The following is a 15,441-nucleotide window of genomic DNA, read 5'->3' on the forward strand; positions in this document are numbered from 1 at the left end:
TGTTCTTCATAAAATTCTCCTTTGTGAGGATCCATGTCAGATTCTAGGTCTTTCACTATTTAAACACAGGAGGCACGGCATGGCTTGACCAACACCAGGGGTAACTACAATTGCTCAGGCTTTGTTACTCCATGGGAACAATCCTGAGCCGAGAGGCAGAAGGCTGTAAGCCAGCTGGCTGTCCGAGTACTGTGTACCGAGTACTCCAGGGGTGGCTAGCATACTGAGTATTTAACCTCAGCATTTCCCACTGTGCTTTTGCAGTGTCTTGCCCTGCACTGGATGCCCCCGTGGATGGCAGAAGATTTGGTACCAAGTACTTTGTGGACCATGAAGTCCATTTCACCTGCGAACCTGGTTTTCAGCTCCTGGGTTCCAGCACCCGAGTGTGTCAGGCAAATGGCAGCTGGACTGGAGAAGCACCGCGGTGCAAAGGTACTTTGCCTTTTCATGCCCTTGGTTTGAGTGTGTGAGTCCATCTTCATGTCACCGCACAGGCCCGTGCATGCCCCGGTGAGAGAACAAAACCAGTGTAGCGACCCTACCGTAAAATGTCGTAACTCCTCAGTGCAGCTGGTGGGTGTGCAGGAGAGATTAATGCATCGCCTGGGTTCTCCTCGATGCTATTGCTTCCCCTTGGCTTGTCAGCTATCTCCCCAACTTCAGCTTCTTGCATAAGTGTGGTGATGAGGGGGGAGGGGTGGTTTTATCCATTAAGGATTCTTCTCCTGAATCTTAGCAACCTTACACTCTTTACTGAGTAGCGGGCTGGTCCTGTGACCCAGGCATTTAGCTTAGTGATGTTCTGTTCTTTGCAAATACCAACTCCCAGGGAGAGGAGATGTGGAGATGCCACGGCTAGTCCTCTCCTGCCTGCAGAACTCACAGCTGGCCCTTTGCAGGCCTCAGCAAGCCCACACCCTTGGAGCTGTGCTTGGACAGTCTCCACTGAACTGGAAAAGTCCCCCTCTTCAGCTTTGAATAATAATGGCTGGGTCCGTTGCATTGTGTACCAGTAGTTGGGCTGGTTTCCAGCTCTGCGTAACGGGGGTCCCCGGCTCTAACAGTCAACCTTACATCTGTTCCACTTTTCTCATCCTGAGTCCACGTGAGTTTCATTTATTGTGCTCAGGGCTGAAGCTCTGAGCATAAAACCAACTCCTCAATAGACAGTTTATTTCATAACAATAAATATCAGGGTCTGAAGCAGCTGGCACATCACATTCACAATAATTCCCCTCAGATGCTTATTTGGACGGCTGCCTTTCTGTCCAACGTCTGATTGATCCGAATTGGCAAACAAGAAAATTATATCTAATTACCTCTATTAAAAATAATTTCCTGGGCAGAAATATGTTTCATGGTAGTTAACAGGCATTTGGCTTAACGCGGTTGCACAAAAAAGGATTTTTTTTTTTAAGTATGTTTTCCAAAACCACAAGACTGATTGAAACTGGTATTCAAAGCCTACAGCGCCCATTGTGGCGCTCTGACCACCGAAGTAACTCAACAGAAATACAATCCCCACAAATTTCCATGAAAGAAAGACTTTGCGCCGATGCGGCATTCCTGTGCTCGGGGGCAGTGTGGGGTCACGGATTCTGTTCCCAGTTCTCTGCCACTCAGTCATTTTGTGACTTTGTTCAGCTCGTTTAGTGTCTCTATGGCTCTGTTCCCTCCTCTATATAACGGGGGGACGACACACCCACAGGGAGATCCTCAGCTGAAAGACCCTCTCTAAGTGCAACGGGTGGAGAATAAATTTACTTTGAAACTATTGCTCTCACATGTATTTCTAATTCATAGATACATTATTGTAACGACATCTGAGCTTTCTACCAGCAGGATCCATGCTCTCGTCTTCCTTTTGGGCCAAATTCTGATCCAATTTCACCCATTTAAAATTGGCATAACGCATTGTCATGTAACGTGTCTCTCATTTCGAGGATACTGATTATTCTTTCTGTTAAAACACTGTGTATTTCAGGCAGGGACGGCTCCAGGCACCAGCGCACCAAGCGCGTTCCTGGGGCAGCAAGCCGCGGGGGGGCAGCCTCGGCGGCATGCCTGCGGGAGGTCCGCCGGTCCCGCAGTTTCGGCGGCAATTCGGCAGCAGGTACGCTGAAGCCGCAGGACCGGCGGATCTCCCACAGGCATGCCGCCAAATCTGCGTTGCCAGCGGACCTCCCGCGGGTGCGCCTGACTGCCCTGCTTGGGGCAGCAAAATACATAGAGCCGCCCCTGGTTTCAGGGATGTGGCACAGGCGGGAGGCGCTTGTTTGCAAGGGCACTTGCGTACTAGTTTGTCCTCTGGCACCAAGTGCTTTTCAAGATTGACCCTCCAAAGTAGCACGTGTGAGCCTGTGGAGCGAGGGCTGTTTGCCGGGTGGGAGTGGGGAATCACTGTGGAGCTGGGGAAGGCCCACACGTAATTTATGAAAGGACCCCTCCACTGCAGCAAACCAGCTGCTCCCCTGGTTAGGGAGAAAAGTTTGAAAATGCCTCCCAAGTGTCCCCTGAAGGCTCGGAAACTAGAGGTTAAATAAAAGGAACCCAAAATGTATTAGGGATTTTTTTTTAAATCTCATGATTGTTTAAACCAGTCTTGTGATTTTTGAAGACCCAGCTCACAATTTTTGACCACTTCGGGCGCTTGGAACCACTTCTTACCATCACTTGTTTTGCATTGGGAATGGCCCAGATCGCACCAAAAGGCGGCTCGTTTAAAAACATTTCCCCGAAGGACGATGCCCAGAATTGCTCAGTGCCTCATGCACATCTCTTCTCAGCACTGCTCAGCCCCTGGCACCTCGGCCTGATCGCAGAGAAAGAGGGAACGTTTTGGAGGTGTCCTTTGTTAAAATATTGGCAGCTCTTCACAGTAACCCACCCTGGAATCCCCGCAGCGCTCCCTTGCCCTTGTCATTCCCAGAGCTGCGCTGGGCTTCGTTCCCTTCCAAATGCAACATTTTGAATCATTCCAAAGAAACACTGTTGAGCAGCATTTCTAGAAACTGTGCACGAGTCGATCACAAGACACTGACATCTGCTTTCATTTAATGCACATGGACCTGCCAAAGGTTCCCCCATTAAGAAACACCTATGGGAGAAGAATGATTTATGCTAGATAAACCTCCCACTGAACCACTCCTAACATGGATGCTTCAGCCAGGAAGCCAATGAACTTACAGTGGCTGCTCTATATTCAGGCCAGTTTCAACCTAGAATGGCAGAAACATGCTTGCCCCGATTTGGATATTTCCATCTTTAGACAAGGCAGCATTGCCTAGTGGTTAGAGCACTGGGCTGTGATTCAGGAGACCTGCTGTTTTACTTGTGGCTCCGCCACTGACTGGCTGAGTCAATGTGGGCAAGTCACTGCATCGCCCTCTGCCTCCGTTTTTCCATCTGTAAAACGGGGATAATTATACTGATTTCCTTTGTAAAGTGTTTTGAAATCTACTGATGAAAAGAGCCAGAGAAGTACTAAGTATTACTAGTATTTAAGCTCTTTTAGGAGTGGGCTTAAGGGTTCTTTTAAAAAAAAAAACAAGCTCCCCAGGTGCCCCAAAGATAAGCTGAGAAAGAGATCAGAGCCTCACAGACCTGCTAAAACCAAACTCTTGGCCAGGTGTAAAGTAAATGATCCTGATAATAAAAGCAACATGAACTGTTTAAAGTTGGAGGGCTGTGAACAGGGGCACCTGCTTTGCTTATAAAGTGTTCATTGATTTAAAAACAATCCTACAAAGCTATACGCAATCAGAACATGAATTACGGCCCAGCAACACCTATGACAAGCAAACACTTCAGAATCACAAAGTCACTGACTGCACCGCCTCCCCCAGCTGATCTTTAGGGATCTTTGGTGCCTCCCAATGAGAAATCTGTGTTCTCCTTTTGCTAAAACAGCGAGTCTTCTCGTCCCATATGGAGCCTTTGGTTTTGTTGTTAAGCTTATAAGGAGTTTATCCACATCACAAACTTCCCACAGAACTCACCCCGGCTGGCATGTGGAGTGGCTCGCTGCGGGAGCTCGGGTTATGGGAGAGAGTTTGAAAAAGAAACTCTGCCACCTGCTATGTGTGAGTCTTTCTAGTACCAGCCCTTTCGTGCCTGGCAATTCGTAGGGAAGGATTGACTTTGAATGTTAATTTAAAGTCAGGCATGTATTTAGGTTGGATGCCATGAGAGACACATCATGTAATTTGTTCTGGATAAAGCCTATGTTTGTATCAGTCTTTTGGATCCTAAAACGGTCCCCTATGGCCAATATACTCTTTATAGCCTGGGTAGTTGACATTCCCGCAGTGGGGATCACAAGGTTTAAATAGCTTGGAGCTCTGCAGATTGAAAGTGGGGTTTGTTTAAGGAAATTCCACCACATTGTCTAAAATGCTAATGGTGTACTAAGCTCCCAACATATACCCTCTGCATTGCTGAAATCACCGAGCGCTGGAGTGGTCTATTATGAAGTGTCTAAAGAGATGAACTCAGCCATACTAGATAAGCTGACAGCCTGGACCGTCTGTAGAATGAGCTGGGGATAAGGACAGAGGGCCATTTAATCTTCCCAGGCTCGGTATGTAGATGAGAAAGAAAGGAGGCTTTATGTAGTCTTCCTTGACATGAAAATGCTTGGCAACCAACGAAACCCTGCATTCCTTTGCTGAACACCTGTGCAGCGACTGATGTGCATTCCACTTCGAGACATGTTGTCTCCCCCCGCAGCTTGTAGGCCAGGTGTTAGTGCGTCCCACTGCACACAATCGCTGCAGAGAGCAAGTGAGAGGCGAGATTTGGATCTCTGCTGGCAGCAAATTCAAGGACGGGGGCGGTTAATACTCTCTCACGTCTTGGTCAATAACTTCATGCTCTAGCAGTCCTGAAATATTTCGAATATGCTATTGATGACCAAGCAAGCTCGGCTTTTGGCGTGTGCTTAGGAATTGCTAGCCATGTAGCGTTCACAGCCTGCTTCTTCACGGCCATTCCTTTGAACTAATGAGTTAGGAAGAGAATATGCCAGGCAGGAGTGATAATATGGCTTAGGTGAACTCGCTATTGTTTCCAAAGCTGGGGGTTGTCCCAACTTAGGCTAACATGATCCTGGGGCGGAGGTGTGACTAACTGCACTGGGTTCTGTCGTCTTTGTTTGACCGTCTACGATAGCTTTTAGATTGATTCTGCAAGCGACGGGGCCAGTCATCGCAAGGGAGTTACTCGCTAATAAAAACTATTTGAAAAGATCCTTTGGGAGGTTTATGACTTTGGCGATGCAGTTAAACAAACTAGCTGCATCGGCAGTAATACACCTACTGACCTGAAACAGCCAACCGGAAAACATGCACCTGGCGCTAAAGCCGTCAAGGTGCGATGTGGGTAGTGGTGTTGGGCACTCAAACTGTGGCTTGGCAAGGAAAGGTGTGCTTAAAAATTAAGGCCGAGATTTAAAAAAATGGGGGGGCCTCAACTTAAGCTCCTAAATCCCTATTTTAGGCTCCTAAAGCCTTGATTTTCAAAAGCGCTGAGCACCCAGCACCCACCCACCCCCCATTAACATTTAAGGAAGTCTTAGGAACCTAAATGTTGGCACCCATTTTTAAAATCCTGATTTAAATGTATTATTATTAATTATTATTATTATTATATTTCATGAATTATTAAAATCATGGGCTTGATCGCGCGGTCCTTACTCAGGCAAAACTCCCGCTGACATCCACTGAAGGACTGTAGGGTCAGGCCTTACGCTAGGAAAGATAGAGCCAGTATAGTTTGTTTTTAAAAATGTTTTTTCCCCTTAGTGATCAGCAAATGCTCGAGCAATCCCTGCCAGAATGGTGGAACTTGTGTGGATGGAGTAAACCAGTACAAATGCACTTGTCCTCAAGGGTGGACCGGTGAGAACTGCCAGTACCAATCACAAACAGGTATGTAACCAGGTGAGGTGCGAAAGAGAAAGAGACTTGAGCAAGGCAGACAACGAATTACAAGGCAGAAGCCCCTGCCCATTCTCAGATGTCAGCTTCTAACCTCAGAATGACAGTAATTCCCACTGTGCCGGGTGCTGTACAAACACAGCCCCTGAGCTTCCAAAGACTATGCACTTTCCAAAATCTGCCCCATCTCATCAAGGAGGAGAAAAAATGTCATGTGACTTTGGTAACCAGTCACACAACATGATTAATGAATAGCAAATAGTCCCCCGCCCGGGCCAGCTGCCAGGGACAGAGGCCGAGCGTGCCGGGAGGCAGGCACAGCGGGAGAAGAATGGAGCCTCTCTCACCCCCCCTGCCAGGCCAGCCAGAAATCTTGGCGGGCACTTGACCCCGCATGCCTGCCCCTACCCGTCACCTATGCCCCTGAGCAAGAGGAATTGTGATAAATACTCAAGTAAAATTATATGAATAATAAACTAAAATCACATGGCTCTAGTAGGAACCAAGGGCAACATTTTCAAAAGTCCCTAAGTGACTTAAAAGTATAATTCCCAGTGATTTTCAATAAGACTTAAGCTCCTCGGGGATAGATTTTTCAAAGTATTTGGGTGCCAAAAGATGCATAGAGGCATCTGGTGGAATTTTCAAAAGTGCATTTAAAGATCTAGGCCTAAGTGCTTAAGTTGCATTTGAAAATGGAACTGAGACTCCTAAGTGATTTAGGCACTTTTGAAAATGTTACTGCAGGCCTGTGAGCCAGGTGCCCAAGAAGCACTTTAGAGTTTCCTCTCTTCTCTCCTTTAGCCCCACCTGCGTGGAGTGTTACGAACGACCCGGCTTTCAGTCGCAAGCCACGCTGTGCCAAAATCGACAGGACCCAGCACTGCAGCTGCGAAGCCGGCTTCCACATGAGCGGCACGGCCGACAACAGCATATGTCAGGGTAGGAGATGAGCAGAAATATCCATCGGCAGCTTTCACCCGTCTGCTGCCCAATGCACACACAACACATCTGAGCAGCTGAATATTCGGTAGGTGCAGCAGTTTTTACGGACGAATGCGGTGGACAGGGCTGCTTGGAAGAGGCTAAGGCTTTGTCTACACTGGGATTTTCGTTGGCAAAACATTTGTTGTTTAGGGGTGTGAAAAAAACACACCCCTGAACGACAAAAGTTTTGCCGACAAAAAGTGCCAGAGTGAACAGCGCTTTGTGGGCAGGAGAGCTCTCCTCCTGCCGACAAAGCTACCCCTGCTTGTTGAGGGTGGACGTTTTTTGTCGGCAGGAGAGCTCAGTGCTGTTCACACTGGCGCTGTTCGTTGGCAAAACTTTTGTCATTCGGGGATGTGTTTTTTTACACACCCTAAACGACAAATGTTTTGCGGATGAAAGTCCAGCGTAGACAAAGCCTTAGCCTCTTCCAAGCAGCCCTGTCCACCGCAATCATCCGTAAAAACTGCTGCACCTACTGAATATCCCTCCTTTCGTTTTGCTCAGAGACATCTCTTTTGCCTTGTTTCTATTTGTTTTTTTTAACCATTGCACTGAGCTCTGTGCTGAAGCTGTGATCTCCGCCCAGGTCCGTGCTCTGGTCCCGTTTCATAAATTAAGGCGCTTGGAGCCAGCACTTGGACAGGAGACCGCTGAGGAGAATCCAGGTGCCATCTTTTGGCTCAGACACAAAATCAAGGTCTTTGTGGCCGTTTAAGATCTTCAGGCATTTTTTTGCAAGCAGAGTGGAAATTACAGTGCATTCTACCTACTATAAATCACTGCGCTGCCATTTCTATTGGCTACAGCATGGACGCCCAAACTTGGCGACAGCCAGCGCCTCCTGGGAACTCACCAGGAACCCAAAATACATTTTTAAGATAAAAAATAAATTACCATCACCCTACTATTTGCTTAGAATCTGCTTTCACTAGCAAGAAACACCTGCAAGCAGAACAGCTTTGCTTTCACCTTGCAGGTTCAGGCCGCGGCCATGCAAGGGCAGCTTCCTAGGTACCTGCAAGCCATATTATTCCCTGGAGCCAGAGTCCCTGCATTTCTATGACAAGCTGTTCTCCTCCACTTACCGTCCTAATCAGCTGTGTCCCCGGTGCAGCCTCCCAACCCCTAAGCGCCTGCATTTCAGTAGTGGATGAAACCACCCCTACCTGTAAATCGGGGCGTTGTGGTCTGTGGCTAAAAGGGACAGGATAAATGCCAAGCATTTTAAACCCAACTAATCTAGGTATGTCTATTGCAATTGGGGGCATCTCAAGAACTCCATCACTTGCAAAACCCAGCAGACTGGCCCTTTCGTTAAGGAAATACTAGTCCAATTTGCGTGCACGTTTTGCATGGCCCGTGGCCTGCATACTGCTCGCTCGTATTGTCGGATAGCATGGGCTAGAATCAAGTCAGCCAGCCCCAAAGCGGAGGAGAGTCAGATTTCATCCCACACACCACTAAGCACCGAAATATCTTTGCCCTGGTAACACTGTGCCTCTGCAATTTCACTAGTTTCTCCATGGTGGTCCACTCCTGGCCACTCTTGGGAGGAACTGAGCAGTTTGCTGCTATTCCCGGGTGCTCTTGTCCTGGCAAAGAGTGAAATGGTTGTCAGCAGGAATTCTTTGCTGGGGTGAACCTTTTTGTGCAGGGTCTGTGCTGTATGAGACGGTGTGTTTCCTCTGCAGACGTAAACGAGTGTGAGGTTTACAAGCTGGAGGGAGCCCCTCGTCTGTGCATGTACGCCTGCGTCAACGTTCCCGGCTCTTACCGCTGCTCCTGCCCCAGTGGGTACAAGATCCTCGGAGACGGGAAAAGCTGTGAAGGTGAGCCAGCGCGCTCGGAGAGCTGGGCACCACAGGCTGGGGCCTGCTGCAGGAAACAAAAGCGCATTTGCAGAAGCTGTATTATTTTCTGATTTCATATGTAACTTCCTGTCACAAAGACCTGCTGGGTCCAACCGAACGTGTGCAGAGATTTTATAGAGAGGAAGACTCCCATTGACTTCAGTGGGCTGAAAGCCTCACATGGTGTAGTCGACAGCAAAACTCCCGCTGACTCCGGGATTTCACCCTGCCAGTATCCGTTGTTAGAGCTGGGTGGAGAGTGGTAATTCCAGGCTAGGGTGACCAGATGTCCCGATTTTATAGGGACAGTCCCAATTTTGGGGTCTTTTTCTTATATAGGCACCTATTACCCCCCGACTCCTGTCCCGATTTTTCACATTTGTTGTCTGGTCACCCTATTCCAGGCTGCCACAGATCAGTGAGCCTGGGAGCTGGGGCTTCAGGTGAGGAGACAGCAGGTGAACTGGCAGGACACCAGGTGGAATTTCATCAAAATCGACACATTCCCGAATCCTGTGGAAGGTGTGTCTTTAATAAAGCTGGTCAAAAATGTCCTTTTCTCTCCCCTTTTTTTTTACCTTTTTCTCCCCTTTCCCAGTGGAAACAAAGTGGGGGAGAGAGGTAAAAGGGAGAGGCAGTGGGATTTTCTCCACTCAAAACTAAGCTTGTGCTTTAGTGCTTTGTTGAATCAAGGCCTCGATGGTTCCAGCTCTCCGGATTTTATCATGAGTCCTCTCCTAAAATAGGCCCTCCATTCCCCTGATCATCCGTGTAGCCCTTCTCTGCACCTGTTCCAATTTGAATTCACAGGAGAAAAACATTGCTGGTTATTTTAAAAGATTTGACTAGATCTGGTTGAAATTGTTTGAGTGAACAGATTTTCATCAAAGAATAGCCTTTTTTCAAAAATGAAATTCATTATGAAAAAGCATCAGTTTTGTCAAAATGTGTTTTTTTGTGAAAAATTTAGTGCCTTTTAATAAATATATATTTTTGCGGGGGAGGAGCAGTTACTGAAAACATACAATTTTTGATAATGGTTTGGTAAGATTTTAATTAAAATATTCTATCCATATTTAAAAAAAATAGGTCAGTTTCAAGCAACTCTGTAATTTTGAAATTTGACACAAAAATAGATTTTAATTTTTCTGCTCTAGTTTAGACCTTTTTTTGATTTTCCTGGGCTAGCAAGGGTTAACCTATCTACAGACAGAGGTTATAGTACAAAAAGCATCCCGTTATGTGCCAGAAGGACAGAAGAAAGGAAGAGATGGAGAATGCTAGTGTTTCTATCAAGTCTGAATGATTTACATTAGCTTTACTTTTTTAACTCACTTTGCTGGAGATGGATAATGTGTATTTAGAAGGTACTGACTGCTAAGTGAGGAAGAGGGATCAGGTGAAAATTGCTGCTATCATGTTTTCTTCCTTATATTTAACCATTTAACCACTTTAGAAGCTATTATGATGGTAACAGGCAAAAAGGAGATAAGAGCAGCCTCTGACCCAAAAAATCAAATTTCCCCAGTAAAGAGATGAAATGTAGGTGGACAAGAGTGAGTGACAACAGAGTGTTAACCCTTTCAGCTCAGTAAAACAACATTTAATGTTCTTTACAATCGTTTCTAATGAGGCAGCTATAACGCAAGGGGAGTTGGAATGTCTCTGACAACGCAGAGTCGTGCTGCTGCGTGAAGTCTTCCAAAGGCAAATCTACTCTAAAAAATGACCCCGTCTTTCCCTTCATAAAAGGGAGCGTGTTTTATAGGAGTCCGGCGGCCATGTCAGGCCCTCAGTGCCGACTGATGGTCACTTTTCTGCCCTTTGAGCAGTTTCGTCTGGCGTGCTCTGTTCGATTGTCGCTGTTTTGCAGATATAGACGAGTGCAGCCTGTCCCAGCACAACTGCACCAGGGGCATGACGTGCATTAATACAGGAGGAGGCTTCCAGTGCGTCAGCGCCGAGTGCCCTCGGCCCAGCGGCAATGCCAGCTATGTGAAAACATCGCCATTGTAAGTAGTAGGGACTGCAAAAGAATCAGCCCCCTGGCAATGCCAGAGAAAACAGCCCATGGCTGAAAAGCTCGACAGGGTATTTACCTTTTTGACCGACAGTATTAAAACAGGCCTGCTTTGGGGAGATCACTGTCACCCCCGGGGACAGGGCTCCTCCCTTCCCAGGTTGTTCGGCGGGAAATTAGTTCAGTTCTCCATTTGGCTAAATCCAAAAGAAGGGAGCATCTTGCAGAGGGGTGCGCTCGTTCAAACAGGAATTAATTCAGGGAAGTCCTGTGCCCAGTGCTAGACAGGAAGACAACCTAAATGGTCACTGACAATGGCCCCTTCGGGCCGTATCATCTATGAATATAGGGAATACCATTCTCCAGGTGAAATCTTGGCCCTGTTGATGTCAATGGCAAAACTCCCATTGACTTCCCTGGTTTTCACCCTCAGCTTCACCTAGCAGATCTCAGTGGCAATACCCAACCCTTCGTAAGTGCCTGGGTCTCCTCCAGGCGTGCCTGAGAGATGTGTGTGTGACACCCTGGTCAGCATGGGTTTCACGTCCCCTGCTGTGCCTGAGCCACACCTGATGCCTGCTACAGCCCCCTCTACGGAGCCTGGCTTTCTAGCTCCAGCTCTCTTAAGGTCTGTCTACGCTGCAGCTGGGAGCGACCTTCCCAGCCCGGGCAGACAGACTCCTGCTAGCTCAGCTCAAGCTAGCGCACTAAGAATAGCCATGTGGATGTCGTGGCTCTGGTGCAGGCCTGGGCTGCTCCCCGGAGCTCAGACCCAGCAGGCAGGATGGAGGCTCTCGCCTGAGCCTCCACTGGTGTCGCAATGTCTAGACAGCGTTTTTAGCATGCTAGCCCAAGCCCCGCTAGGACAATCTGGCTCCCCAGGCTGGGAGGCTGGCTCCCACCTCCCATGTAGACGTACCCAGAGAGGCTCCTGCGTCTAGGTTGGGGGGGCCTAGTTCAGTCGCTGGGGGGCCAGTTTCTGTCCTTAGTTACAGAGGGATAAATCCAATTTCATTGACTTCAGTGGAGATCCCGTAGACTTACATTGGTGTAACTAGGAACAGAATTTGGCCCCTGGTCTGCTACTTTTCAGGAGTCCAAGCCATGAAAGTGCTGCCTCAGATCCCTAGGGCCGTGCGTCTCCAGTGGTTTAGGGGTCCGTACGTGAGTGCTGCTTTATCACCAGGTGACTTTGGGGAAGGTGCTTTAGGAAATGCATGGGCAATAAACGTGACGGTCAGGTCTCCACATGATCATTAATGGCTCATCAGAAACAGAACAGAACACAAAGGCCCAACGGTGACAATGTAAGCGTGCACAGGCTTTTCCCGCTTCCAGGACTGCCTTAACCCTTGTCCTTTCTTTCATTGCTAGCCAATGTGAACGCAACCCCTGCCCAATGGACAGCAGATTGTGTCATCATGCCCCAAAGTCCATCTCCTTCCATTATCTCCCTCTGCCTTCCAATCTAATAACCCCCACCCCTCTCTTCCGCATGGCAACTGCCTCCGCCCCAGGCCGGCCTGGGCCTGACAGCCTGCGCTTCGGGATTATTGGGGGCAACAACCGAGGGCATTTTGTGATGCAGCGCTCCGACCGGCAGACGGGAGAACTGATCCTTGTGCAAAGCCTGAAAGGACCCCAGACCATCGAGGTGGAGGTGGACATGTCCGAGTATCTGGATCGCACCTTCCAGGCGAAGCATGTCTCCAAGATCACAGTCTTCGTGTCTCCCTATGAGTTTTAAAGAAACGCAATTTCTGCAAGTCAGCAAATACACAGCCCCAAGGACTGTTCCTGTTCATCCCTCGCTTTCTTTCAGCGCTGACTCGAACGAAATTCCTTCCTTTCGAAATGGTGAAAGGCCACGGTGCTGCAGCAGTTCTAAAAAACAGGACCTTAAAAGCCCAGTGCAGAGAGACAAGACAAACCACATTACTCTGGCAATGCCAGGATGGGGCTTGCAATAATCTCAGACTCATTTGTTCTTGAGAAGTTTTGACTCTGGACATTTCTGACTTTGCTTCTCACCATCTTCTGTAGCACATGCCTCCAGGAACACTAATCATAGTAACAGAGATGTAGCAATGAAATCCAGATTATAGCCTATATAAACCTCCATAGAGTAAATATCCTTCTATCAGATTTCAGGTTGATTTGTCTGCTCCGTCTCCTGGCTGGTTTTACACTCACATACATGGAAAACTGCCATTGAAGTGTGAATGAAATCACATGGTCTCCAGCAGCTGCACCCGCCCAGAAATCTGGCCTGCCCTGCAGTCAGACTAGCAATGGGCCACATGCCCAACAGTTATCAGTGACACCGTAACAACAAGTAGCCTCCCCATCAATGGAAAAATGGGCTAGTGAGAAATCTTTGAACAAACGGATGTTGCTTATAACTCCTTTGTCCTGGTCCAATCCCCTTCAAAAGGCGTCCCAAAGCATTTGCCCCAATAAAGGGTTGAAGTCTGTAGATGTCAATTAACTAAGGCCATGAACATTTTTTAGAAAACTCAATTTTCTGAATAGGAGCTTACACAAGCGCAAAGAGCCAATAGCACAGGCCGGGCATGGTACCCTGCGCTGTAAGATTCTCTGCAAGACAGCTCCGGGCTAGTGGCTCCAGTTCTCCTGTTGTTCTAGTTCCGTTTGTTGCTACTGAGCGCGGTCTACCAAGGGCATGATCGTGCTCCCATTCAAATCAGGGGGGAAGCTGCCGTCAGTGTAATGGTGCAGGATGAAGTTCCTTGAGTTCTGAATTGCACCACAATGTGTGGGGTGGTTGGATCGCCAGTGGAGTAGACTAAGACCGCCGATTGCTTTCACTCGTAACATAGCCAGAGTTAGAATCCAAGTCTCAGGTTTAGCATAGTGTAAAATGGCACCAAAATAACCCATATCAATAGCACGACATGCTACAATTACAGATTACAGTCAGTATATATTACCTCGACTTCCTCCCCAAAAGGGATACGGTATTTGTGGCTTTATTATCAGAAAACACCCAGCACAGATAACATGGAGATACCATTTGTCCTTAAAAAAATATAAAAAATCAAGGCCTGTTCTACTCTCTGTCACGAGCTATTTTCCTTCTTAAAGAAACATTTCAGAGTAAGAGTATTTGTTAAAATACATATTTATGAGAAAGCAATTAAGGTTTAAACTCCTCTTATGAAAATACCCTTTGGATTGTAATAAATGCTAAGAGTTCTATAGACATTTTGATCCCTCCCATAGAGTTTGATGGACCCCTCCCTGTTAATGGAGCCCTTGGATGGTTCTAAAAGCTATCAAAAGGAGATCATTCTGTATTAAATTCTATGGGCCAGATCCTGAGCAGGTGTGAATCAGCAGAGTTCCATTGATTTCAATGGAGTTACTCCAGATGTGTACTGAGCTCACAATTTAGACCCAATCCGCCTCTTTTTAGACTTTTTTTTTTTCCGTAGCTCACAACAATGAAAAATGGCTGGTTTTGTGACATCACCATGCCCCATGTCTTGCATTATGAATGCAGAATAGTGTGTGATATCTTACAGTGCTTGGGACAAATTTTGCTCCCAGTTTCACACCTGCAGCCCCAGAGAAGCTCATGGGTCAAATTTGCCCCGAGGTTACATCACTGGCACTACTCCTGGGAAGAATTTGGCTCAGTGGCTTGATAAACAATGTAGTGTTGTGCATTCAGCTGCCATCCAGCTAGGGATTGGGGTTTTTTTGTTGTTTTTTTTGTTTTTTAAGCCTGCTCTCATCACTCAGGTACCTCAGCATGTTACTCCAATGGCTGCTTCTCAAGCTTCCTTCATCAACAAGATGAAATGTGTCTGTTTCTTTCCAGCACCCGCACCCTGTGGTGAGAGGTTCATGCGCCTTCCTTTTATGCTATAGTATCATCAGACACAGGAAGGAAACTAGAGGCCATGCGCACATGGCTACATAGGAGGATCTGACACACAGCGCCTACTTACTGATGGCGATTCCCCATGGAAACTCCCCCTGCACATTCATGGGAGACGCAAACCCACAGACTTTCCCCCAAGTGGGGCCTGAGCTAATACCACTAAAGGCAATGGGTATCTTGCCCTTGGGTTCAGTGGGCATTGGATCAGATCCCTGGTGCACGCCCACAAACAACCCTGTAGTGGAGTGGTTAGCTATCGGACGCTGGGCGTTTCTTTCCCCTGGCAAGTGCTACCAATATTGGGCCAGATTCTCCACCGGTGTAGATGGGGGATAGCTCCATTGAGACGCTCGCCTACACCAGCTAAGTCTCTGGCCCATTATCTTTGCGTAATCCTGAAGCCATTTACATCTGGAGTTTGAAATCCGTGTTGGTGTTTAATCTAAATACACATGCACTTGGGACGTTGCTTTGTAGGCTTTCTACCAGCCCGACAACATCTCCCGGGCTTAGGTCTGTGGAGCTATGTTAGAGCCAGATGCAACCACCCTGGAGACAGACGACAGGCTCTCTCCTGTCAGTTCAAGCACAGATATCTGCAGCCAGTGGGGCAGACGTGCACTTCCCCCGGGGGCTCCAGGAGCACTCCAGCACAGAGAGGCCGGGGACCAGAGTACAGAGAACGCACTGGTGCCCTGTTGCTGGGCAGGGATATGAGGGAGCCCCTGGCACCTC

At 47.8% G+C, this 15,441-nt stretch overlaps 1 protein-coding gene across 2 annotated transcripts in view; it reads left to right on the top strand.

Moving 5' to 3' along the window:
- FBLN7 (fibulin 7) overlaps positions 1-13,956 on the top strand; it is a 35,296-nt gene extending 21,340 nt beyond the window's left edge. The window contains exons 3-8 of one of the 2 annotated variants that reach the window (XM_054023089.1): positions 265-435; positions 5,805-5,930; positions 6,744-6,881; positions 8,621-8,758; positions 10,653-10,791; positions 12,174-13,956. In XM_054023089.1, the coding sequence (XP_053879064.1) occupies positions 265-435; positions 5,805-5,930; positions 6,744-6,881; positions 8,621-8,758; positions 10,653-10,791; positions 12,174-12,546 (1,085 nt within the window). In that variant the 3' untranslated portion in view covers positions 12,547-13,956. The remainder of the gene's footprint in view (positions 1-264; positions 436-5,804; positions 5,931-6,743; positions 6,882-8,620; positions 8,759-10,652; positions 10,792-12,173) is intronic. The other variant, XM_054023090.1, reaches the window with a different exon arrangement.
- The last annotated feature ends 1,485 nt before the right edge of the window (positions 13,957-15,441 follow it).

The sequence above is a fragment of the Malaclemys terrapin genome, chromosome 3 (assembly GCF_027887155.1).
Source record: "Malaclemys terrapin pileata isolate rMalTer1 chromosome 3, rMalTer1.hap1, whole genome shotgun sequence".
NCBI classification, from domain to species: Eukaryota; Metazoa; Chordata; order Testudines; family Emydidae; genus Malaclemys; species Malaclemys terrapin.